The sequence below is a fragment of the Penicillium malachiteum genome, assembly GCF_028827825.1.
Source record: "Penicillium malachiteum strain IBT 17515 chromosome Unknown utg000001l:1.0-8184562.0:1.0-8186909.0, whole genome shotgun sequence".
Classification (NCBI taxonomy): Eukaryota; Fungi; Ascomycota; class Eurotiomycetes; order Eurotiales; family Aspergillaceae; genus Penicillium; species Penicillium malachiteum.
The window spans coordinates 1,544,146-1,567,517 of NW_026643094.1; the positions used below are offsets into that span (position 1 = coordinate 1,544,146).

The 23,372-nt window shown below is 45.7% G+C and overlaps 8 protein-coding genes across 8 annotated transcripts; 5 read left to right on the forward strand and 3 right to left on the reverse strand.

Annotated features, from left to right (window-relative positions):
* Positions 1-3: 3 nt before the first annotated feature.
* slx4 lies at positions 4-2,550 on the reverse strand (the record flags this gene model as incomplete). The annotated part of the gene is made up of 1 exon (XM_057084025.1): positions 4-2,550. The coding sequence occupies one exon, from the start codon at positions 2,548-2,550 to the stop codon at positions 4-6; it is 2,547 nt and encodes an 848-aa protein (XP_056950174.1).
* Positions 2,551-3,620: 1,070 nt separating this feature from the next.
* Positions 3,621-4,385, reverse strand: N7483_000588 (EKC/KEOPS complex subunit CGI121/TPRKB; the record flags this gene model as incomplete). The annotated part of the gene is made up of 3 exons (XM_057084026.1): positions 3,621-3,947; positions 4,012-4,134; positions 4,209-4,385. The coding sequence occupies 3 exons, from the start codon at positions 4,383-4,385 to the stop codon at positions 3,621-3,623; spliced, it is 627 nt and encodes a 208-aa protein (XP_056950175.1).
* A 214-nt stretch (positions 4,386-4,599) lies between these two features.
* On the forward strand, positions 4,600-5,669 carry N7483_000589 (Bax Inhibitor family protein; the record flags this gene model as incomplete). Its single annotated transcript, XM_057084027.1, has 2 exons — positions 4,600-5,129; positions 5,186-5,669. 2 exons carry the CDS (start codon positions 4,600-4,602, stop codon positions 5,667-5,669), a joined length of 1,014 nt encoding a protein of 337 aa, XP_056950176.1.
* Positions 5,670-6,216: 547 nt separating this feature from the next.
* N7483_000590 (uncharacterized protein) lies at positions 6,217-7,015 on the reverse strand (the record flags this gene model as incomplete). The annotated part of the gene is made up of 2 exons (XM_057084028.1): positions 6,217-6,940; positions 7,002-7,015. 2 exons carry the CDS (start codon positions 7,013-7,015, stop codon positions 6,217-6,219), a joined length of 738 nt encoding a protein of 245 aa, XP_056950177.1.
* A 747-nt stretch (positions 7,016-7,762) lies between these two features.
* N7483_000591 (RBM8 family RNA-binding protein) lies at positions 7,763-8,366 on the forward strand (the record flags this gene model as incomplete). Its single annotated transcript, XM_057084029.1, has 2 exons — positions 7,763-8,005; positions 8,145-8,366. The coding sequence occupies 2 exons, from the start codon at positions 7,763-7,765 to the stop codon at positions 8,364-8,366; spliced, it is 465 nt and encodes a 154-aa protein (XP_056950178.1).
* A 1,539-nt stretch (positions 8,367-9,905) lies between these two features.
* On the forward strand, positions 9,906-11,603 carry N7483_000592 (putative glycosyl hydrolase; the record flags this gene model as incomplete). The annotated part of the gene is made up of 1 exon (XM_057084030.1): positions 9,906-11,603. The coding sequence occupies one exon, from the start codon at positions 9,906-9,908 to the stop codon at positions 11,601-11,603; it is 1,698 nt and encodes a 565-aa protein (XP_056950179.1).
* A 1,505-nt stretch (positions 11,604-13,108) lies between these two features.
* On the forward strand, positions 13,109-13,450 carry N7483_000593 (uncharacterized protein; the record flags this gene model as incomplete). The annotated part of the gene is made up of 2 exons (XM_057084031.1): positions 13,109-13,217; positions 13,365-13,450. The coding sequence occupies 2 exons, from the start codon at positions 13,109-13,111 to the stop codon at positions 13,448-13,450; spliced, it is 195 nt and encodes a 64-aa protein (XP_056950180.1).
* Positions 13,451-18,336: 4,886 nt separating this feature from the next.
* N7483_000594 (short coiled-coil protein) lies at positions 18,337-18,990 on the forward strand (the record flags this gene model as incomplete). Its single annotated transcript, XM_057084032.1, has 2 exons — positions 18,337-18,656; positions 18,807-18,990. The coding sequence occupies 2 exons, from the start codon at positions 18,337-18,339 to the stop codon at positions 18,988-18,990; spliced, it is 504 nt and encodes a 167-aa protein (XP_056950181.1).
* Positions 18,991-23,372: the final 4,382 nt, after the last annotated feature.

The window sequence follows — 23,372 nt, forward strand, 5'->3', positions numbered from 1 at the left end:
CCATCACCAGGTTGCGTTTTGCTTCCAACAACAGCAGATGCCTTTACTCTCGCACCATGTCCTCACATCTAATGGACTGACCTCGCGATCTTCGTTAACAAGCCGAAGTCCCTCGACGTTCAGCCATGTTGCAAGGTCTTCCAAAATAATTGGATCGTACGTGAGTATCTTCTCATGCCACGTCGGATACTTGCGACTGCCTGTAGAAGAAGATGATGGGGAGAGCTTTGGCTGTACCCGCACAGCTTTGGTAATTTGGGTCAATAAGTCAGGCAAGATTTGCTGTCTGGATGCAGTCGCTTGGTCAGAGGCAACAACTGGCGCAGATATTGCTGTTTTCTTGGTGGCCCTGATGGTCTTTGTGGTCTTGGTGGTTGGTCCCCTGGAAGAGGGCTTTCGTTTCGCGGGGGATTTATGCGATATGTTGGTCAATATGTCCAGCGTACGTTCTGGGGATAAGCGGCCAGACTTAGGGGTATATCGTTGCTGTACTCGACTTGGTGATAAAAATATCTCTTCCTCAGAGTCTTGAATTTCATCAACGTCGATGAATGATGGAGAGGGCGCAGGAGCTTTCGCCGGCTTCCGCTGTTTCTTTGGGCTGACCAAAGCATTTTCACAGACTGAAATTGCATTGTCCTTTGCCGTCGAAGATATAGTAGACTTGGTTTTCACTTTGCTCTTGGGCTTTGGCTTTTGAGCTGGCTCCGTTTTCTGCGTATCATTTTTCGGAGCTGGTGCTTGGACTTCAGCGGGTATATCACTAATCCCATGCTTAGATTCCCAGCACTTTTGGAGCAGATCGATCATCTTCTTGCGGCCTCTTACAGACTTGAATCCAAAGGTAGCAACTTGCTTTGACAGTTCGGCATCTGTGAATCCAGCATAATGCGGCATGGAAGGCCGCTGTGAGTCAGCTTGCTGGCTACTCGAAGCAGGCTGTCCAGCTGTCTTTTTGCCAGCTGGAGCTGGAATGGTTGTGCCAAGCGGTGGCTGCTCATTGACGGCAAGTGGAAAGGCTCCTTGATGCAGCTGTGAGGTATTCTTTGAAGAGACAGGTGTGTCAATATCAAGATCAAGATCGAGCCAATCATCCTCAAGACCTATGGAGACATTTCGAGGATTCCTTGTGTTGGTCTTGGATACGTTTGAGGGAGCCTCTTTTGAAGGAGCAAGCGCTTTTTTCTCTGCTTGAACCAAAGCTCCGCTGGCGTCTCGAGATGCAACTCCCCACAAGTTCTTTGTGCCTGTCAAGCCAGCTCCCAGGCGCGTAGGCGTACCATACCCGATGATCTGTCCGCTATATGAAATACTTTCAGATTCGCGAATAGCTTGTTGCAGCTCTCTCAAAGTTTCTGGAGAATCTTCTCTCTCCAGCTGACTACAAGTACCGAAGATAAGATCCTGGTCATTCAAAGCTTTTGTAGCGGCTTCGGGAGATAGGACAATAAATGAAGGTTCCTCCACTGCCGACTTGGCTTTTCGACGAGATTTGGCTTTGCTGATGTCCGGCAAGACATCCTCCATCAAGTCAGAGTGTGAAACTTCGTTTGAAGCATATTGCGCTGTCATCCTAGCCGTTAGAGTGGTGAATTTCTTCTGGCTTTTTGGAGGTTTGTTTTTGGTTGGTGAGCTAGTTGTTGATCTTTTTGTGCCCGTTTTTCCTGTAATCATGGATTGCAATGTAGGATCGACCAGCTTCGGGGCATTAGTATTCAGCACCAAAAGAGGGTTGCCAAATTTCTTCTCACATACCTCGATTCTTCTTCGTTTTGTTGGACCTCCATTGTCTACTTTCAGACCAATATCACAAGAGTCTGACGCGCTGCCAGCGTAATTGAAGTCTGAAAGCAGACTGCCAAATCCACCTGTTTCGCGGATTTCGGGCGCTTCGTCCTCCGCACTAACGTTTATCAGGGGAGTCTCTTTCGGAGGAGTCCAGTCACGACGTCTCGCCATTGCTTCGTCCAATTTCAAAGCTTCGTTTAAGCTCAAATCTTCAGGCTCTTTGGTCTCAGCGGATTCAGCGGCGGCTTTTGCTTTGGAACCAGACTTCGGCTCTGCTTTCTCCTCTGTCGTTGCCTGAGAAGCGTCACTTGCTTTACTGACTTTGCCAGACAATTTCATATTTCCAACGTCCTTCGCCTTCTTGCTTGTTCGGGGTGCACTTTTCTTCTTCGCTAGAGCTTTCTTCGCGAGGTTATCCCTGGAGTCAATTGATCCCATCTCCGGGTCTCGATTGGGTTCCGTCGTAGCTTTTTTCGTCTTCGGGGGTGCTTTAGAGACATCCTTCTCATCTGGAGCGGTTTTTTCTGCCTTTTTCGCAGGCTGACGTTTCTTCCGGGTTGTTTTCTCGGTCGTCTTAGACTTGGGGAAGAATCCAGATCGCGTCGGACATGGTAGCTTGGAGGGCGATGGCAAGGGCGGTGGCGCTTGATCCAGTGGCGATGGATCCGGGAGCTTGCTGGGATTATTCGAACTCTTCGTGGGCGTTCGCATAGGCAGCGTCGGAGAAGAGGACAAAATGATAGCCTCTGCAACGCTCGCCATTATTATGAGTGTCGAGCTTGACGACGCCAAATTATGATCTGATGATTAGCTGCAGCGGGGTCCGGCCATGAGAAGCAATGTCGCCGTTGCATATAACTCAATCATTGAATGATGTTGGGCCAAGTTTTGCGATAGATTGCAAGATAAAATAGTTATGATAGATCGCGATTCGCGACACTGCGATAACGAAGATCAGCGCGTCGGTCAAGTTGGGGTTGCCCGCATCGGGACGATAACAAGTCACTCCGGGCAACGCACGGTATTTGGCCCTTCCTTTTCAAGAGGATCGATCCCCTTTACAAGAAAAATGTTTATGGTAAGTATCTCAGCCTTGTAATTTTCTAGTGCAGCTGGTACTATTCCAAAGTCTCAGGTAGTCTTTTAATAGGTGCTACTGTTTAACTTGAACGCTTTTAGCCTATTACTATGTAGTAGTAAATGCGGCTATCGTCCGTACTACTTACTACTATTAGGTAAAATTGAGCATCCAGTTGGAGCTCGCTTTCAGCTACATATAAATGATATGGGAATAGTATGTGGTAAACGCATCTCCTATCGGAATTGTCTGAGAGAAAATGACAAGCTAATCAGGTTTTGAATGGGCTGCTTGTTTGGTCTAACCACCAGCGCTCGCGGCGATATGTACTATGCCCATACCAGTGAGGGGAATTCAGCTTGAGGACCTGGCTAATTCGATAACAATGCTTTGGAGCAGCTCAAGCGAGATTTCAATCAACTTTTAGTCCATTGTTCACTGGTATTGGGACTTTGAACACGATTTTCCCCCGCCATTGTAACAGCTGGCAGGAATGCATAAGATCAAGCTTGGAATGAATCACGCATATACAGTGCAGCAAAATCCAGAGTGATTTGTGATATCACTCCATTGCATGGAGGCCGTTGCAGTATAACCAACTCATAGGCATAATGACCTCATGGCTGAAACTAGAGCTCTCAGTGGAAGCATGCTGTTTCCATGTCGATTTGAGTGTCGGCTTCAGCTTGTCCTTTCTCTGACTGACTTCCTCATAATAAAAAAAATATGTTTTGGTATTTGATGAGGCATGCTCTCATGATCCACGGAGAGCAATGGCACCCAGAATTGACAGCTCAAGTCGTCGTTTGACGTCATCATCAGTGGGAGCTTTAGTCTGTGCACGATCTATTTTTGTACCAAAGGAAGGCAATGCGCCAAGCTTGTAGGCCTTTTTGATCTTGGTAATATCAGAAATCTCTGAAAGTGACTGGTCGTCGAAAGGCACAGAGGTTCCGACCACAGAACTTTCCAGATGTGCGGCAACGGAGTCATGAGTTATCTCCGAGGAGACGGAGACTTTCACCACCAACAAATCCTTGGTGGAGTCAGTAATGCCAAATTTGCGAAATGATTCAGCGATCTAATGAGGTTAGTTTATTTCTGGCTTCATGGATATTCTATTGCGTTCCAATTTAACTACTCACATTAGTAGCGGGGCTGAAGGAGATAACAATCTCCGAATGCACATTGTGGGATTTCAGACGATTGTTCAAGTAGTCATTGACAGCTCTAAATATAGCTGCAATTGCATGTTGACATGACAAAACCTATATAGTAGTATTATAAGCAATTGCATTTTTTTAGCTTGCGATTTCAGGTGCATATGGCACTATTCACCCACCATGCTCGCATCAATTAGTGCATATTCAAAATCGGCATTACCAGCAAGAAGCTGCTGGCGCAAAGAGGCAGAATTCTCCACATTCCGGTACAATGCCACATGCACTGGCGCATTAGGAAGATGAGGGATATTGATCGTTTCCAATTGTGGCGTCATGGTTAATAGCTCACGTAACATATGGTCATATGGTCTTCACAAGCTGCCTTCCCCCCACTATGGAAGAGTAACTATTGTAAAGTCACGTGATTGATTCTGGAAGCTTCGGAGTTAAGAGAAGCCGGTATTCCGGATGTGAGTAATCAGGATTCAGGCCTGATATCATCCGCGGATATATTTGGAGAGGTTCTTCTTCCCCTCAGACTTCATCTCACTTTTCGACATCACCGTCGCCATGGCTTTTTTCCTTCGGCGCCCGTTCGCTGTCTCTTCGGCGCTACACCAAGTGCCTAAGCTTTCCAATACCGCTCGCTTCATCCACAACTCTCCAATCAAGCCCACCCAGGCTACTCAATCCCTCGGTGCTTCTGCCTCGGTCCTCGCCAAGTCCCGCCAGGCTTTTCAGAATGCCTTCCGTCGCACTTACATGCAGCAGACCTACAACACCAGCCAGGGTGGCAGTATGGGTCAGAAGCTGATGTACGGCGCTGCTATTGTGGGTGGAACCGTTCTGGCTACCAACTTTGTGTTCAACCGCGAGACTCGTGAGGATGGCGGTATGCCTGACTACGAGCGAAGCTTCCTAAACGAAACTTTCATGCACACTGGTCTTGGTCTTGGTATTATTGCTATTGCTGCCCGCGCTCTCCACTCCAACGGTTGGTCCTACCGCCTGATGTCCATGAACCCATGGCTTGTTCTCGGTGTCGGTCTGGTTGGCAGCGTTGGCTCTATGTACGGCACTTTCTACACTTCCCCGGATAAGTAAGTTTCGCAGCATATTCCCCACTCGTAAATAACGGTACTAACGCTTTAATTAGCTACGTCATGAAGTACGGCTTCTGGACTGCATTCAACCTGACCCAGGCCGCTCTCCTCTCCCCATTGATGTTCTACAACCCTGCTCTGCTTGCCCGTGCCGGTATGTACACCGTTGGTCTGATGGGATCAATTGCTTTTGTTGGCGCTACTGCCAAGCAGGAGAAGTACCTTTACCTCGGTGGCCCGCTGCTTGCTGGTGTGACTCTCGTTGCTCTTTCCGGATTGGCCCCAATGGTCCTTCCCGCTACTGCTGCTCGTACTTTGATGTGGTCTGAGCGTATTTGGCTGTATGGTGGTCTGGCTGTCTTCGGTGGCTTCACTCTGTACGATGTCCAGAAGGTCCTGCACCACGCTCGTCTGTCCCAGCGTGGTATCATCCCGCGTGACGTTGTCAACGAGAGTGTTAGCCTCGAGCTGGACTTCATCAACATCTTCGTCCGCATGGTTCAGATCCTGAGCATGCGTGGCAACAACCGCAAATAAGCAACTCGCCATACGCCCCCATCATCTCTTCACCTTTTCTTTTCTCTTGATTCCCTCGACATTTTGTACTTTTAACGAACTTTCTTGGTTCCGTTCTTTTCCCTCCGTATGAGGAGGATTGTCTTTTAGCGCATACCAGATGGAGACAAATCTCCACTCCATTACTTCTATTGGAAAAGAAAAAAAGATAATAGAACTGCACAGGCCAAGGACTTGACCTTAGGTTTCTGAAATACTATCCATTCGCAACTTTTAGCTATTAACATTAATTATTAACTTGTTCCATCTTGACTAGAGATATGTAGTAAATCCCCTAGCATGATTGATATCTCGACGAATGTCGCCACCCCAGATCCATGGCAAAGTAGCCTCTCTGTAGTTGATACGACTCGTTCTCCCATACAGCCCTGCTCATCATGAAGTCTTAGCCTCTGAATCCTAGATCTCCTGCGTTCAATCCTGCACGAAAACCATGGGCGCGGCCAGTCACCATAGAGAGAGCCGTAAAACTTGTTTTCCAGGCCCGTGTTCCGATATTCCGGTGTTCTCACTTCGAAATTGAAGCTTTCTTCATAGCTCTCCGAGTCCCGTTTCGTACTTTTGCTGCTCCAGTGTTCACACTGACAAACATCGACATGATCTGTTTCTGGACTAGAGCCCAATTGAGACCTGCAATATCAAACAGATTCAACTCGTCCCGGATGCGATGCCAGATTCTTGTGTCGATTTGCCGATAAGTGAGCAGAACCAGTGCCGCAGTCTTCCAGCCTCTGATGCGATCACTTGAAAAACGCAGTTGTAAAATACTCTCCTCGCATGGACAGTTGATCAAATGGTTGAACAGTGGACCCTTATCGTCCTTCGCATCGGCGATCCAGCCACTGACTTGATGGCGGATCTTAAATTTGACTCCTGAGTGACACCGTTTCGGGCCACCAGCCAAGCATCCATTTTCATGCCATGTATCGGGCGAATTGATCTTGAAGGTGAAGAGAAGGGAGTTATCCTTCAGTCCTTCCAGGTTGACAAACACGCTGTTCCTCAGATTGAACTCAATCCATGTCTCATGCTGGATGTCCGGCCAGAGCTCGGGGTGTCGTAGCTTTTGTTTGAGGTGCATGGTTCCGGATACGATGTCGAATTTTGCGTCAAGATCAGTGTTGGATGAGCTGAGATCTTCTATTTTGCCTGTGACTTGATTTTGCATCTTCAAGCTGGTAACGTTTGTAGGTGGACGTGGTGCCTGCTGGCAGCCACACGAGGGATCGTCACTAGTAGAAGTTTGGGACGTTAGTTTGTCAAGTTTTTCATGTAATCATCATGGGTACATACCAGCGCCAATACATGGTGATTCTGCTCCTGGAACTCGAAGATATGAGCTTGGAGGTTCGCGAGACTGAGTAGAGATGTTGTCGCTGTTCAATGTGGAGGGTATTGCTGGCTGGGTGGAAGAGTGAGGGTTGAGCAAAGGAAAGAAACAGAATTTCAATCCTTTACTTCACTGATTTACTTGTCACTTCTCACTCTTTTCTCTCTCAACAGTGAATGATTAGCGATCCCGTCTTCGTCCCTATCGGGACGACTCGCACCTACTTTATTCACTCAGGATCGAGAAGACCCACCTCTTAATGATGATTGCCACCTGGGCAGGATACATCTATCCCAAAGTCCGCCATACTAATACCTACTATTTTTCTGTCTCTATCACCCATTAATTGTAGGTATACACAAATAAGTTTCATTCTTCGTTTGTCTGATTAGGTCAAGTCGCACTTAACAATCTTGAAAGTGAAAACAATGCTAGTATGACACTTTGATTTTCGAGTAATATTATGCTTGAGTTGAGCTACTGCAAAACTTCAAATAGAATCATCCAGATTCTGTTTTCTTGAGTAATTCATGCGAATATTCGAGCTTGATATACTATTGAAGTATGAAGTATGAAGTACTCCATATGTGGTGTTCGGGGACGCTAGACCCAAAATGGAAGGCAACTCAGCCAAAGCTTTTCCCGATTTCGCGTTCACATTTCATGAACACTACCTCTTCCCCTCCAATATCCTCAACCCCGCAATCCCGTCAATTCCTTCATTATGTCCACCGAAATGGAAGTCGACCCTCCTGTCATCCAGGATGACGCTCCCGAGCAGGGCCGCGGTTTGGAACCTCACAGCCAATCTGGCGCCGTCGCGGTGCGCAGTATTGAGGGATGGATCATCATTGCGTCCAATATTCACGAAGAAGCTTCAGAGGAGGATGTCACCGACCTTTTTGCGGAGTATGGCGAAATCAAGAACTTCAACTTGAACCTTGACCGACGAACAGGTTATGTGAAGGTACGTCATAACTGCTTGGATCCTGCTGTTGGATCAGATATCGCTGCAACGATTAGCCTTGTTAGCGAGGGATAGAATGGAGATAAAGGATTGCCGGTGACTATACAATGGAAACTTCTCACTGACACTTTCATTCTAGGGATACGCCTTGATCGAGTACTCGACCCTTCCTGAAGCCACCGAGGCCATCAAAAACCTCAACGACACCAAGCTCCTTGATCAGACGATTCACGTTGATTACGCATTTGTTCGCCCGCCTCCATCTGCCAAGGGCAAGGGCGGCGCAAAGGGAAACCGTGCTGGCCGTGGTCGTAGCCGCAGCCCAAACCGGAGTCGCAGTCCCGAAGCTGAGCGCAACTAGACTGTTCGTCTCTTGCGAAAGATAATATCCTCACTGGGGTTTACTTGCTTTTTCTCTTCTCTCGATACCTGGATTGTTCATTTTCTCCGTCCTTTTTTTCTACCCAGCGCTTCTTTCTTCGAATTTACCACCCGCATACCCAACCCTACCACCTGGGCACTCCTGATGGATGACGAACAATCGGTGTCCCTGCTCCGGCCGGCCTAAACTCTCTCCTTGGCTGCCTTGATATTTTCCCATACTTATCTCAGGACCGGCATACCCTTGGAGAGGTATGTGTCGGCGTCTCAATACATTATCATGGAAGGTATGAGGATTGCGCCTCATCCTAGTCAGTTGTGCCATGCTAACTTGGGCCCAGAACTCAAACTTTACCTATCAATTTGAAATCTATTCTACGAAGTTATCTCCTCTTATTGCCATCTCCCATGAAGAATTTGTTTCAGTTACAGCGATATAGAAACACAATATGAAAGGGCATGGGTATGGGTATGCATCCCATATGCCACGAGTGTCTACCTCCGTGCATTTTAATGCAGAGGATCTTCCTTCTGAGAAAGATTTTTCGATGCTTTGTAAACAGTCCCATTTGGCTTTACAGGTGGCCCACTACAAGAAATACCGACGGCATCTTGAGCTGCTATCCAATATTCCATACCTAAGATCGATGTCTGAAATAGAACCTGCCATCCTCGAATACTATAGTATGTAGTAGTATAGACATCATGGCCCTTTGATAGTAGTAGTATCCCGCAAAATTCACTGTGCTCAGGTGCCCGCTGGGCTCTCTGGAATATTAACAGTCCAGCTGATCCAAACCTAGGTAGCTGCCAGTGTGAAGTAGTATCAATATTCGGATTAATCATGGCCACCAAGTTGGCTCTGTACACAACTGAGTACTGTTACCCAAGTACTTGGCTGCGTCAATTTGGTACCGATCATTTTGGAATTCCAGTGACAGGCGAGTCTTCGTTTCGTTCTGTTTTGCCAGTATTGCAATTTGCGAATGCCAAAGTCATTCAACGTTGGCATACATCTCCATGAAGCTTCGGTCCGAGCGTAACCTCACAACTCGGCATAGCTCAACCTACACGACCGCCGGGGCGGAATCACACGACCATGTGGCGTACTACTATCAATGGTTATGCTCTCGTGATGCAACCAAGCATACACCGCCATGCTCCAAGCGACGTTAAGCTTAGAATACTCCTCATATTCATGGATATAATCTTTTCCCCGAAAGTATCTTACGAATGTGGATATGGAATCAGATGCCCATGGCTTCGGCCCCAGGATGGGGCGCGGGTGACTAAGCCCCGCAGCTTTAGCCCAAATTTCCCTCCATTTCCCCGCATTCAATGTTGGAGGCTGATGGCCCTGGTCATTCGTTGTGGGTGTTTTATTTTTCATTCCATATTCTTATAGAGGAGGAGATTTTGTGCTGGTGTTGTTGATTATCGGATCACTCCTTCTCCCCCAGTCAGTATGACTTTATGGCCCGCTTTCAAACCCCTTGTCGGGCCAGCAGCACGTCTATATATGACCCTTGCGCTAGTCTGCCTTTCGTTTTCAGCGGTGGCCAATTCCCTCACAAAAACTCCTCAGAAACCCCTTGGTGAGCCCCTGCCTGCAGTGCAGGACTCTTTCTACACATTTGAAGATGTTTTGGACGAGGCCGATCTCTCAGACGGTCATGGGATCGAGGCAGAATCATGGAGTTGGGAGGCCCCTGCCCAGACTTTGCAGGACCTTTATGAAGCATTAAATGTCATGCAAGATAGTTATTTCTGTCTATGGATGGGTACATGGCCAGGCAGTATTGATTGGACTGCAGCTGTACTAGCAACGCATGTTGGAGCAACGCTATCTTCCTTTACTTCGACCTATGGGCTTGATGCTGCGAATGCCGAACAACCCCATGGGATGTCCTTTATCGCACTAGAAAACACAGTTAGCCACTTCTTCAGCCAGCTCAGTACCTTCTACTTTGGTGAGAATGCATTCAGTCTACGGAATCAGGCCTATGATGATATGCTCTGGGTAGTGCTGGACTGGCTGGAAAATATCAATTTCCAAAACCTACACTCGGAGCTCCATTATGCCCGACCAGATGCATCCTCCAGGTCAGCTTGGTATGGCACCCAGTTCCGTGACTCGGCCGCACATCGTGCGCGTATCTTCTACGAGATCGCTTCCGCGGGATGGGACAAAGCCCTCTGTGATGGCGGCATGATCTGGAACCCGTCTTTAACGCCATACAAAAACGCCATCACCAACGAGCTGTATATATCCGCCAGCATCGCAATGTATTTATACTTTCCGGGCGATCCTATCGACGCCCCATTTATGAGCACTGTCCAAGATGAAACTTCCCAATCCCCACTCCCCCACAACCCAATTCATCTCAAAGCTGCTGTTGACGGGTACGCATGGCTCAAGAACTCTAATATGACCGGCATTTATGGTCTCTATGCAGATGGGTTTCATATCAGCGGCTGGCGCAGCGAATCAGACCCGGGTTCTCGAAAATGTGATGTCCTGAACAAGATGGTCTATACCTACAACCAAGGTGTCGTTCTTAGTGGGCTGAGAGGTCTCTGGCTCGCGACTGGTTCACAAGACTATCTACGTGATGGTCACGAGCTTATTCATAGAGTCCTCCACGCAACGGGTTGGCCACGGACTTCTTCTAAACAATGGACTGGACTGGGCCGTGGCGGCGTTCTGGAAGAAGTCTGCGACTCATATGCCAGCTGCTCACAGAACGGCCAAACCTTCAAAGGAATCTTCTTCCATCACTTTGCTGAATTCTGTCGCCCACTCCGGCCACAGGAAGAACGTTTTCTCGCTGGACAGATGCGGAGACCTGTTGAGGATGAAGAAGATTGGGAGGAGGTTTACAGTCGCCATCTGAGCAGGTGTCGTGCTTACGGACCTTGGGTAGAACATAATGCGCGTGCTGCGCTCATGACCCGTGATGACGAGGGCAAGTTTGGCATGTGGTGGGGTCTTCCTTTCCTATCAGTTATGGAATCGGAGGAGATTATGAATAGTAGTACTCTGCCTGAAGGTGCGGTAGATTACAGAAATGAGGATATCGGGGCTCGCCCTTTGAGGTCCGGGATACCTCGCGACTTCAACGACTATGGCCGAGGCCGAACTGTCGAGACGCAATCTGGTGGCGTTGCGGTGTTGCGGGCTTTGTTACAGTGGCAGACAAGCGACGCTCTTTCATGAGTTACGATTGGTTTATACTAGGATGTTTTGGCGGCGCATATCTTCATCACTTTCATTGACTTTCGTTTATAAGCTTTTGTACAGTACATGTCCACAACCGGAGAATTAGAGCATTGACTTTTTTTCTTCTCTTCCAGATGTCGGAGTATCAAGTCGAGATGTCTCAATCTTTATCATTCCAAAGAATCCGTAAGTTGAAATATCTTTAAAACATACGTATTTCCCCATCCAATGTTTGAACCAGTAAGAGTCCCAGTCGAACCCCATAGATGTAGCATAATCCCCCCAAATTATTCCCTTTCAGACTGATCCCCACATAGGTCCGAGTTAGAATGACGAGATTCGGTTACTCCAAAAGAAAATTAAAAAGAGACATAGTAACACCTATCCTCAGACACCGTTGACACATTGTTTCACATCCAAGCGGCATTCCCCGGAATCAACATCAACGCCTCCCAATTCTCTCAAGCAGCCACCATGTACCAATATCCGAGCACATTGCAGCTATAACCCTCCTACAGACTCAAATCCATGCAACCACCATGCACCTCGTAACCCCGTGCACGGTTCATCAACCACTAGTCTTGAATCTCACCTAGATCGACCCGGCGGAGCCAAGCTCCCATACTTTAGTCTCGTAGACCTAGCTCCACAGCTTTAGAAGCTGTGGAAACGGGAAAACATAACCCGTGAAAATTGAAGGAAATAAAAAATACCAGAAACATTTGAAAAACAAGGATCCGGATCGGAAAACAGGATTATGAGATCGAGAGGATCTGCGATTGTGGGACGCTGGGGGGGTATTATTCTTTTTTTTTGAAGCTTTATTTTTATTTTTCCACGATATTTGATTTGGGGATTGGGGTTCAACGTTTTTATGACGCGGAGCCTCTTCCTGGTATATTTGGGAATATGGGATTTAGACTTGGAACCGTACTCCGTATGCGAGGTGTACATTACACGTGAGATGCCGCGGGCGATGTTCAAGTTTGGGATCTTGAATCCCGTTACTAGTAGCACTTGAGTACCCGAAAAGGCTTCAAGGGAATATAACACTTGAGTAATCATCTAGTTTACGCCGGGGCTTGGCATTGAAGGAGTTTCTATATGGGATGAAATATAGTCGTGGTTAATTAGATTAATTGAGGGTGATTTGGGCAATTGTGACCGAGGTGCAGTTGGGGGATTATTGGTGGTGACGAATTTGTGGTCTATCCATTTCAAGTTCTACCTAGAGTGGATATAGAAGGTGCTTCGGGGTATGGAGTGCTGATTTTATCTGGTGTTAATAGGATTCTACAGACCGCTAACATCCATATCATTCCAAGTTTAAACTGGCATATGTACCTAGGTATGATATCAAGCCCAAAACTTCAAATTCAAGTATGAATACGTGGTAATCAGAGCTGTACTACATAAATGCCCGCATCAACTTCAATCTGGGAACATGCAAGTCACATTCTGACATGCCCCCTCAAGTGCTGTTGTGTACCTAGGTATTCAAAATGTTTCATATCAGTCATATCATAGAGTATGGAAATCGTGACATAAAGGAAATTCCTCAGCCTTGCCAGAGTAAGGAGAATCGGCATTCCAGCGGCGATTCCGACACCAGTAAGTGGGTATCCCGAATGGCATGTTTATCGTAGGGCGGGGACATGAAAAAAGCCATGCTACCGAATAAACCGTAACCGTAAGTAAGCTTAGTGCGAATATAGTGTGGATGGACTTTTTTTTATTTTTTTCTTTACCGTTTATTAGGGGGGGCCACGATAAATGACAAGCACGACATGGGTTCCAATGACCCACTATCAGGCAGCACAGCCCCCAGACCTCGTGATTACTAGAAAGTTGATATTAATGACCTTGAATATGTATACTCCGCATCATCTGGTTTGACTCAGAATCATGAATCATGCCATGATGAAAGGATTCATCATCTTAGACATAAGTTGTACTATATTTGATCTGGGATATCCTGGAACATTCCAGGAACAATCCCCATATAGAACCTTGGAAGGGAACCGAAACACGGATCTCGTGCAACTTGAACCTCTTTGATCTGTACTAAGTGTATGAACGATACTATCTGGTAATCTTGGGTATCCAAAAAGAAATATTGAATCTCTGATTGGGCACACATAAGAGGAAAATATCCCGCGGCAAAGGGACAACGTGGCCAGTGAGATGGCGCCAAAAATCGTTAGTCACATCCTAACATATGCGCACTAACCCAAAGAACGCGCGCCATCCGCAACTTGGGGGAGGGGTGGAGTCTAGTGTGCCTCAAGACTAGCCTTACTTGACGCCCCCTCCGTAATTGAGGATGAAACACGTTCGTACTGGTGGGGATAAGGAAACCAAAAGAGATAAAAAAAACTCAAATGGATAAGAGAGAAAAGGTGCGAGACGAATCAACAGTGACATGCAGATCGACAGGGTTGTGGATTTTTCTTCCTGGAGGCCATAGCAGTAGCATTTAAATTTATGACTAGGATGATTGTAGTTGACAGACCATGTGGAAAGGTGGCGGGGGGTTTGTGTGTCAAGGGAGGGGGCAAAAAAAAATAGTATTTGAATTATTCAGTAAACTTCTCGGTTACGAAGAAACCCCTGCTTACAGAATTGTACAACAATTTTTGAATATTTGGCAGTTTGTCGTAATCCATAACGGAGTAGTCCGTGAGTTGTTCCGTAGTGTGAACAACTTTGAGGGTTACGTGGATTGTTCTATGGGGCAAGAATAAGCAGTGTTTTTATGTCTCAGTTGCCCCCAGGTCTCCCTCCACTTGATTCAATAAGATCCAATGTCAGTAGATCCTCTAGTGAGGTTCAAGTCATTATTGTAATATTTGAACTATTGAATATTCTAGTAGTACTGGATCATGATATGCACGAAGTACTGAATACGTATACCTATTCCTGCCCCAGGTGGAAACAATGCCTATACAGTAATTTTTAAATATGATATGTAGGGAAGACCTCGGTGGAACCAACACATACACGCAGTCACACGCTCACACCCTCCGAAAATCAGGCCTGAGCGCCCCTCTTCGCATCTGACTCGGCGGGGATCCAGGAACGATGGCCACTGGTCCCTTTCAGGAGGGGTACAAGATTCACTTTCTCCGTTACGGGAGTGCGATAAGTTCAAGTTTGAAGAGGGGCATGGTGTGTGGGTATCATATGGGGGGGGGGGGAGGAACTTCAAAGTGGTGTATCATCAGATGGTTGTATCTTATAATGATTATCATTGGACTTTTTCAAATGTTGCTTGCCATATACAGATTACCCTGGAAGGTAAGCTATGGATTTAGTTTCCAAGGGAATTTTCCGATCGGTCACATTATTGTTAATTTGTTAGAGAGGAAGCGGGTCCCACTTTAGAATCAAGAAGAAAAATCCAAAAGAAAATAAAATAGCTAAGGAAAGAAAAAGGAAAAAAAAAAAAACTGCAGGATTTCAATCAATCCTGCAGTCGAAGCCTACGGAGCACAAATGGAAGTGCACGCCCAAATTGCTGGGTCCTCTCATGCCGTCATTGAGTAATTCTGCCTCGTGCATTGTGTCCTGGTCCTCCCCGGACATGAACAACTTGGTGATGGAGTAGCGCCGGCAGTTCTGATTCGAGTATTTCGGCTGCAGCCACCGTTCTCCCAACCAAGCCACTGCCGGGATGAGGGACCCATGGGTGATACTGTCGGGACCGGTACCTGGGCTTGGTTCAAGTTTCTTTTAGTCCTGGTCACCAAAGGAACCATCAGTACAGAGTACTTCGTACAGATGGCAATCACAGGCTAAACTTGAACTAAAATAATTTTGCAAAGAAAGACATGGTAACCTAGAGAATTTATGGATTGTTTTTTTTTGTCTTTAGTGCAAATCTGAACTCTGGATATCATTGGGGCAATCCTCAAGGTGCTAATTCCAATGTGAATCCAACCTTGGAAAGAAGCATCGCTAAGATCGGATGACAGCCATACTAGGACTCCATAGTCAGCTTGAGCTGTTCCTGCCAAGACAACAAAGCCGGGAAAAGAAGGATACAGTATGTAATTCAAAGAGAATAATAATTTAAATTAAAAAAAGAAGAAAAAGAAAAGAAAAAAAGTGGATAATGGACTAGGATGCCGCTTTCCGGAGTGTACACTGGAAACCTTCAGAAGCCTCCAGTTTTCGTGGAGGTGGAGTCATGATTTTGAACCATGAGGATCGGCAACTGTGATGACCCTGCTTGGTTTCACCTCCTTTTACTCCGTAGTCGGCTAGCAATCCATCAAATGAGTATGAACCCACGGGAATGGATCGGTTCTAAGCGTTTACGGAGAACCGGGTATGTATTGGTCCCATGATTTAAATCCTTGAATACTAGTCTGAAAAATATATATATGGATTATATAGAGAGATCGAGATATGAGATATGAGATGTATGTCAGATGTAGTAATAGAGAAGGCTTGTATTTGACATTTGGTACTTCTGTACTGTACCAAAGAACCGTGTTCAGCGTGTTCAGTTAGGGCTAACCGAGCGGCAGAATTGCAGAATATGAAGTCTTGGCATCCGCCAAACAAGATAATACTAGTAAGATCGGCTCTTTTCTCTTTTCTCTTATTATTATGTAGAAAATGAATATGAATAAATACCATACGTCTAATTGCAGGCGCAAAGTACTTTTGAATCCAAGCTACTTCCCGTACATCAAACTGCAAGTAAATAGTGCATCGTGACCCCCATTTTCAAAATCGATAACTCAGAAGAGGATCTACCTATGGGATACGGAGTACACTAATCCCTACTTTGTAGGTACTCCGTTATGGGGTACGGACTCCATCCCTTGAGGCTTTTTTCCTGTGCCGTTTGCCACCATACCGGAGCCGACGTGGACAGGGAAGTTTCCGGTTGAATGACCCTCTCAGTGGTACGGGGAAGTTGGACAGCTTGTCCGCGTGAAATGGTAGAACCAGTTAGAAACAGTCATATGGCGTCATCTCCGCTCGTTGAGGCTCGATCGACAATGCATAACGCGCCCCCCCTGAGAGGGTGGATGGAGATACACTTTCCCCATACCGCCCATATCATTCAGCGCCAATAGCTAAAGTATGTGGGCAATGATCATTGATCATTATTATCAATTACTCCGTAGGGATTTACATATCCTTTTTTTTTTTTTGGTGGTTTCTTTTCTTTTTAGATTTAAATTTAGATTTTGAAGAGTTAGGGGGGTTTTTCCTGTGTTTTTGTTTAGAATTCCCGTTTCCAGAGTTTTGAATTGTCCTATTTTTGTTTCTTTGCAACAACGCCGTTCCCGGGGATCGGAATGTAGAGAAGGGTAACCACCTGGGCAGGATTTAGGAAGTTCTACAACGTGTCGCACGGAAGATAGCTTAACATCTCAAGTGGGTTTTTGAAAATCAAGGTACTTTTGCTCAGGTGAATTCTGACCTTGCAGGTACTGGTACTTTATCTGTCTAAGCAGGTCGTAAAGGGGGGCGGGAAGAGAAAGAATACAGAGAAGATGTAGAGTTTGGTCACACTGATACCGGTTTTTCTGCCGGAGTGGAGATGTTGATGTTTGGGGCTCCTGCTGGTTGGTTCATTAGCCCACTCATTTAGTTCACTCAAAGAGGTACAATCTAACTGGTTTTGACTGATCCTAACTTAATAATAGAATATAATTGGTCATTCTTCACTCCATTGACTCCATAATTATTCGGATTTTAGTAGATCCGAGAGAGGGAAGCGGTGTACGGGTGGAACGGGTGAAAGGTTGAGAGAAAGGGGGAAAAAAGCGAAAAAGAAAAATGAAAGAGGAAAAAAATGAAGGAAAAAAAGGGCCCCTAACCCGGCCTACTTGCCCCCCCCACTAAATAATAGAAGAGAGAAAAAAAAACAGGTTCTTTCTCACCGAAGAACTGGAAAGAACCTAGAGATATTTGGAAGATCTATAGGTAAGACTCAGATATTCCCCGGGTAATTATATATGGTTTACAAGAAATAAAGAGAGAATAACTCTTTCATAATCTTCCAAATATAAGGGTACCTACGATAACTTATATGAAAGTATTTAAATGTAGAATATACAGGAAATGATCAATTAAAATTATAAATTACAGTACCCAAAAAAAAAGAAAAAAAGGAATAAAAAGGAATAAAAAGAATAGTAAAAGAAAAATCCTTTTTTTTTCGTTTCCAGAGAAGAGGGGGAGACGATCAGGAGCACCCAACCAAGGGACTTGGCCACTGATACTCCTAAAACTGCCCACCGCTCTCGTACACTTTGGTAACAATACGTTCTGAAAGCTCTCCCTTTTTTTGCTCTTGCGTTTATCCTTCACTCGCTTTCATTCACGCTCTCGACATCCCTCTTTCCTCACCTTGTGTGCGATTCTCCCACCACCCTGATTCAACTTTCTTTTTGACCCCGGTAGCTACCTCAAGCGTAACACAGATCTCTTCTGGGGTACATCGCTAGGGGTAGATCCGTGGTCCATCAAACCGCCAACTCGTTTATCCGCGAGAGTTCGATCGACTACAGTCCACAAAAAACGCGAAACAGAACCGACCCAGAGAGAAGATCGGGAAAAAAAAGAAAAAGAAAAGAAACACAACAGACATCGGACACCACTTTGAACTACCCAGCCTATCCAGAATAAATTCACACCGGACAGCCGCCACTCTGGACTTACACCTATCCTTCCTTGATCTGCATCTCACTTGTGAATAACCACCCATATGGCATCTGATACGGAAATGACTGAAGCCTCTCCCGTGGACACCTTGCCGCAACCTAACGACGGTGGCCGCATGCATATGTCATCATTGTCCTCATCTTCATCCATATCTGACGCCGAAAACGAACGCCGCGGTCGATCCGAACGTCCCCGAATGGCGAGTCGCAAACCTAGTGCATCGATACTGGTGCCCCGAGACCACCCTGAAATTGAAATCGAAGAGGAGGAATTCCCCCCAGATGACGCCCGAGCCATGAGTCCCCGACGAAACTCCGCCGATTTAGAGCGACTAGGCAAAGAGGCTCGACAGACTCTCCAAGAGTGAGTATTGTTCCCTCCCCTTCAGTCTTGGATATCCTGGTATACCAAACGGATGGATTTGTTCCTTTCGATCACGAAAAATATGAGAGAAATAGCGGGGATTCTTTGGGGATTATTTGAGAGGTCTTTCAGAACTAACCAACAATACAGACAAGCCAAAGCCCTTCAATCATCGCTTCAAGCCCTCGCCGAGCGAATCGATGCTGTGAAATCCGATCATGACAAGCTGGAACGGGACAACAAGGTTCTACAGGATTACATCGGCGGTTTGACTCGCAATATGACCAAGAGTGAAATGACGCGAAGCACAAAGGCACGGAAAGCACAGAAGTAAATCTTGTTACTTCTGTGAATGGGATAAGGGCCGCAAATGGGTCATCATCACACCCACTTTGACTCGAGACCCCTGGGGGGTTTTACTTATCCAACATACCCTTGGAGAAATTTGGGGAACATGTCCACTTTTTTTTCACGATTCATACCGATGATTTTCGATTCTTTTCCGCCTTTGATGACAGCCATCCCGATCCGACAGTTTGCATTCGTTTTCCCCCGATGACATTGATTCCTTTGAAAGTGATCCGTCCTACGAGCTACGCACATTACCTTTTTCCAACAATGGAAGATGTCTGGGGTAAATATGGAGCCCCACGGAAAGCAATTCCTTGATGAAATGTCACGGTAGTTGTTTCCTTTGGGTTGTCTTTTCCCCTATGGTCGTCGCCACTTTACCCTTTACCTTTTACCCTTTCCTCTAGCCACTCGACCGGTTCGACGTGGCCACATCAACTTTCTCTCTTCTCTGCCAAATGTTGCGCCCCCTTTCAGTGATAACGATCGTCAATTATGGGTCTATCGTCATTCCAAGTGGTTATTTACATCCAAGGGGGCAAAAATTAGATCGGTTGTGACATCATTGCATACTCGGGGTTTGTCAAGTGGCCCGCCACTTGATTCTTGGCAACCTTGATTCCTATGGGATCATCCCGGGCTGTCACCGCTCTATGGCTTCCCTGGCGGGTCGATCTCTAATCACCCTGGCGATACGACTGGGAATCCTTATCCCTTTTCTTTTCTTCTTCTTTTCTCTGTGAAGTTCATTCTTCACCCTCTTCTTGTTCCTTTGGCGTTATTCCTCTTCTTTTCTTCATTGTGACTCCCACGGCGGTTCTTTGCGGACATGTTTCATCTTGTACTTTTTTTTCTACGTCTTTTTTTTTATTATCATCGGATGCATAGCACCTTGGGCGTTTCGGGGACTGGGACTAGACTCGATTTGATTGAAATGAACACTTACCGGAGCCCGCACAGGAAATCGTTTTCGTCGTCATATGGCATTGCATGGTCAGGACGGCGTGGAAAGCGGAAAGCATCATGAGGGGGTCATTGTTTTCGGAGCAGTCCATTTGCGCATTTTTTTTGCTGTTTACTCTTCTCTTCCCCTTTCTCAGTGCCTCATCTGATCATCCTCCCTCGATTTATCGGACGATCACCTGTACATCTTGATCTCTTTTTTTATGGACTGGCTCTGCAGAACGACTCCTACTTTTCTTTCTACTTTTCAACCCTCTGCATTTTCCCTGCTCTTTTTTACTCTTTTTTTTTTCTTCCTTGCGGCTCTGCTTTTTCTTGCTTCGCTCTTGTCATACCCAGGAACGTGCGCATGTCTCAAGTCCCCACCCTGTGTTTTACTTGATCGCCCATCATACCCTTCTATTTAGCTTGCATAGCTTGTAGCAGTGAGGTTCTATCCATAGCAATGGAGGTTATTCAAAATGATGCTATCTTCTCTGTAGATGATATAGATTGATAATGATAAGTGGCTTGGATAATTTCCAGAGTTCGAATCACCCATATATGCATTCTCCACTATGTACTAGACTGCTAGGTAGCACTTGAGTACGCCCATAGCCTCACCGGCAGCCTGAGTGGTGACACAATGTACTTGGAGAGAGGTATATGATATCATGCGAGAACGTTTGAATGATACATCGATCTACTAGTACCTACAGGGCTACATAGTATGTTTGCATCATGCCAGTACCTAGTACTACTACTAGTACATACTTGTACATCAGAGAACTTGAACTGTCATAAGCTTCAAATGTCAGTGCTCGACAACCCGAAAGACGGCGGATCGATCAACAGCGTCAAAAAAATAACCAAGTGCCTTACCACAGGAAATTTTGAGACAGCGAAGCATTATGATCTATTTAGTTATTTTTATGGAATCGTATGAGATTTTCAAACTCGAACAACTTATCATCCTTAGAGCGTGCACATATACAGTTGCACTTTGGCCCATACTTTGTTGGATGCTGTCGACATAGAAAGGTTCCTCATAATCCCTAGATCATCACAATAGTCTTCGCCAAATACTAAGGGAAACCAAATTCCACTGTGAGTAAGCCACAATAATCCTTTTCGGAATCCTTGAATGCAGGAAGCCCTTAAAGGAATGTCTCCTCGCCCGGGCCGTATGGAGACATAGAAGGGCGTGCGATTTCTGCCATGATGAACGTGGGATTCAAAGGCCTGAGATTAGATGGAAATATTCGAACATTCTTCATTCTAATTCCGGAATAAAGAAATTATGTAGTATTCTGATGAAATCTAGTCAATATTCCGAGCCCTTCTCAAATAGATTCTCCCGAGTCGGATTCAATATTGAGCTGGTTGTCGAGCGAGAGGATGGATAAAGCGACATTTTGAGGGTAGTGATATGATCTATCCATAGCTGTACACATGCCAGGGGTCCTGGAATACTATACAGCGTGAGGCTAAAGTTCTCTTGCAAACCAGATGATCGACGGATTGACATCAATTGAAGTGAAAGTTATGAGACAACCATTAAGACTTCTGATGAAGATACTTGACAATTTGATGGCCTTGGGCCTGACGTTAAATCATTTTCTCATCATCCATTATAAAATTCATTAACATCCACAGCGATACTAGACCATCTGTGATACAAGATATTTCGCTTTCAATTCCGAGTTCCTCCAAGTACTTCCATTTGGCGTAAAATAATGACTTCTTGTATAAGCTCTTTTCTCTGGGCTTGAATACGAGGCCTTCGCAGGTTATCCCAAAGTATGTCGAAGGACTGGCCTCCAAAAGTGTCTCCACACGCCAGGTGCAGCAAGATGTTTCTTCTATCTATGATTCAAAGTAAGATATGTGTAAAAAAGCTGCAGAAATTGGAAACACAGGGCCTGTACTTACCTGTGTAAGATATTTCATCTGCAGTCCAGTATTCATATCCAGGAGGCCACCAGCGAGGCACCTGTTGAAAAAGACTAACTCCGCCAGAATATCCGTCCATCCATGATTTCAAAAGTTCAAGAGACTCAGTGTCTGCAAGTTGATCAAAAACCTTCTTATAATGGCGTTTCAAGGAATCTCGGCTGTTAATACCGTGACTCTGAAGTATCATAAATGCGTGTCTTGAATTTGAGAGTTGTATTTGCGCCGGCGTAGTTTTCCAACCGAAAATGGCAGCTAGAATGGAAAATTCATGTCTGCTATTGTCTTGAGCATTGCCTGCAATATTGGACAATGGCCTCTTGAATTGTATGTTAGTCTGTTTCGTCTAATCTTTTGAAATTTTTTGCTTTTCTCTCAGCTGACGTGCCTGCATTGTTGGGAGTCTCTGAGATTGATTCCACGCCAATGTTATTTGATTAACCTGACGAGATATTGAAATAAAATCTCAGTAATGATAGTAAGCCGTACGAAAAAAATAAAATCAATGCAATCACTAGGTACATCGACCTGTGATTACAAAGTATCTGGGAAGAACTAAAAAAAAATAAGTCGGGGCCCCGGGGAGGGGGGTTTAAGAGATTTGGAGCAAATCTCCCACCAAAGCTGTGAATACTAATATAGCATAAGTGCAGTTCTTCCGTCAGCGAATCGATCAGCCATTCTAATCGATTCGACAATCAAAATTCGATCGATCATAGACTTGGGAAAAATGATGCATAAAGTGGCGTTATGCCGTGTTTGCACTGTTTGAAGCGCCCACCCCCTTGCACGTTGAGCCGCAATCGCGTTTCCGGCAATGGAATCCTTTTATGTGATAAGAAACCTATAGCAGACAAGAAAAGGCTGTTGTCTGAGCGTGGTAACGGGTTTCTCTTCCGGCCGTTCTAGAATTGGGGACTGAGAATGATCCAGGTGATAGATCGTGCATGCTGCATGTCCTCGGAGAATCTCGCGCTCAGATAGTGACAACGAAGAGACTCACAGCCGCATTAGCTTGGAAAGATGTCGTGGCTTGCATCGATTTACCCCTCAGTGCTGAGTCCATTCGCTTACAGACCAGATTCTTTCGCTCCCCGGTTCCCTCGCAGACCCGATCTACAATATCTGCAACGCCAGTTTCTATTCACATTGTCAGCTCCACTATCGTTCCAATAGAAGTTCGACTTTATTGTGAGAACAAACCAAATGATAGGGAGTCTTTTTCTTTTACCATTAGCTCTGAATAGTTTCGAATTTTTGTGGGATCACCTAGTTGAGTCTCAACTCAACTCTTCTTTCACCGGAATATGAAGTTCAGCGTGGAGCCTAGAAGTCCTTCACAAAAGGATACTGGTCTACCTATCGAGTTCCCAGTCACATTCAATAGGAAAGAGGGAGAAGAAAAGAAAGATTGGATTGCAATGCCTTGAAGACAAGGAAAATGAACTCGTGAAAAGGCCTGTGCGCTTG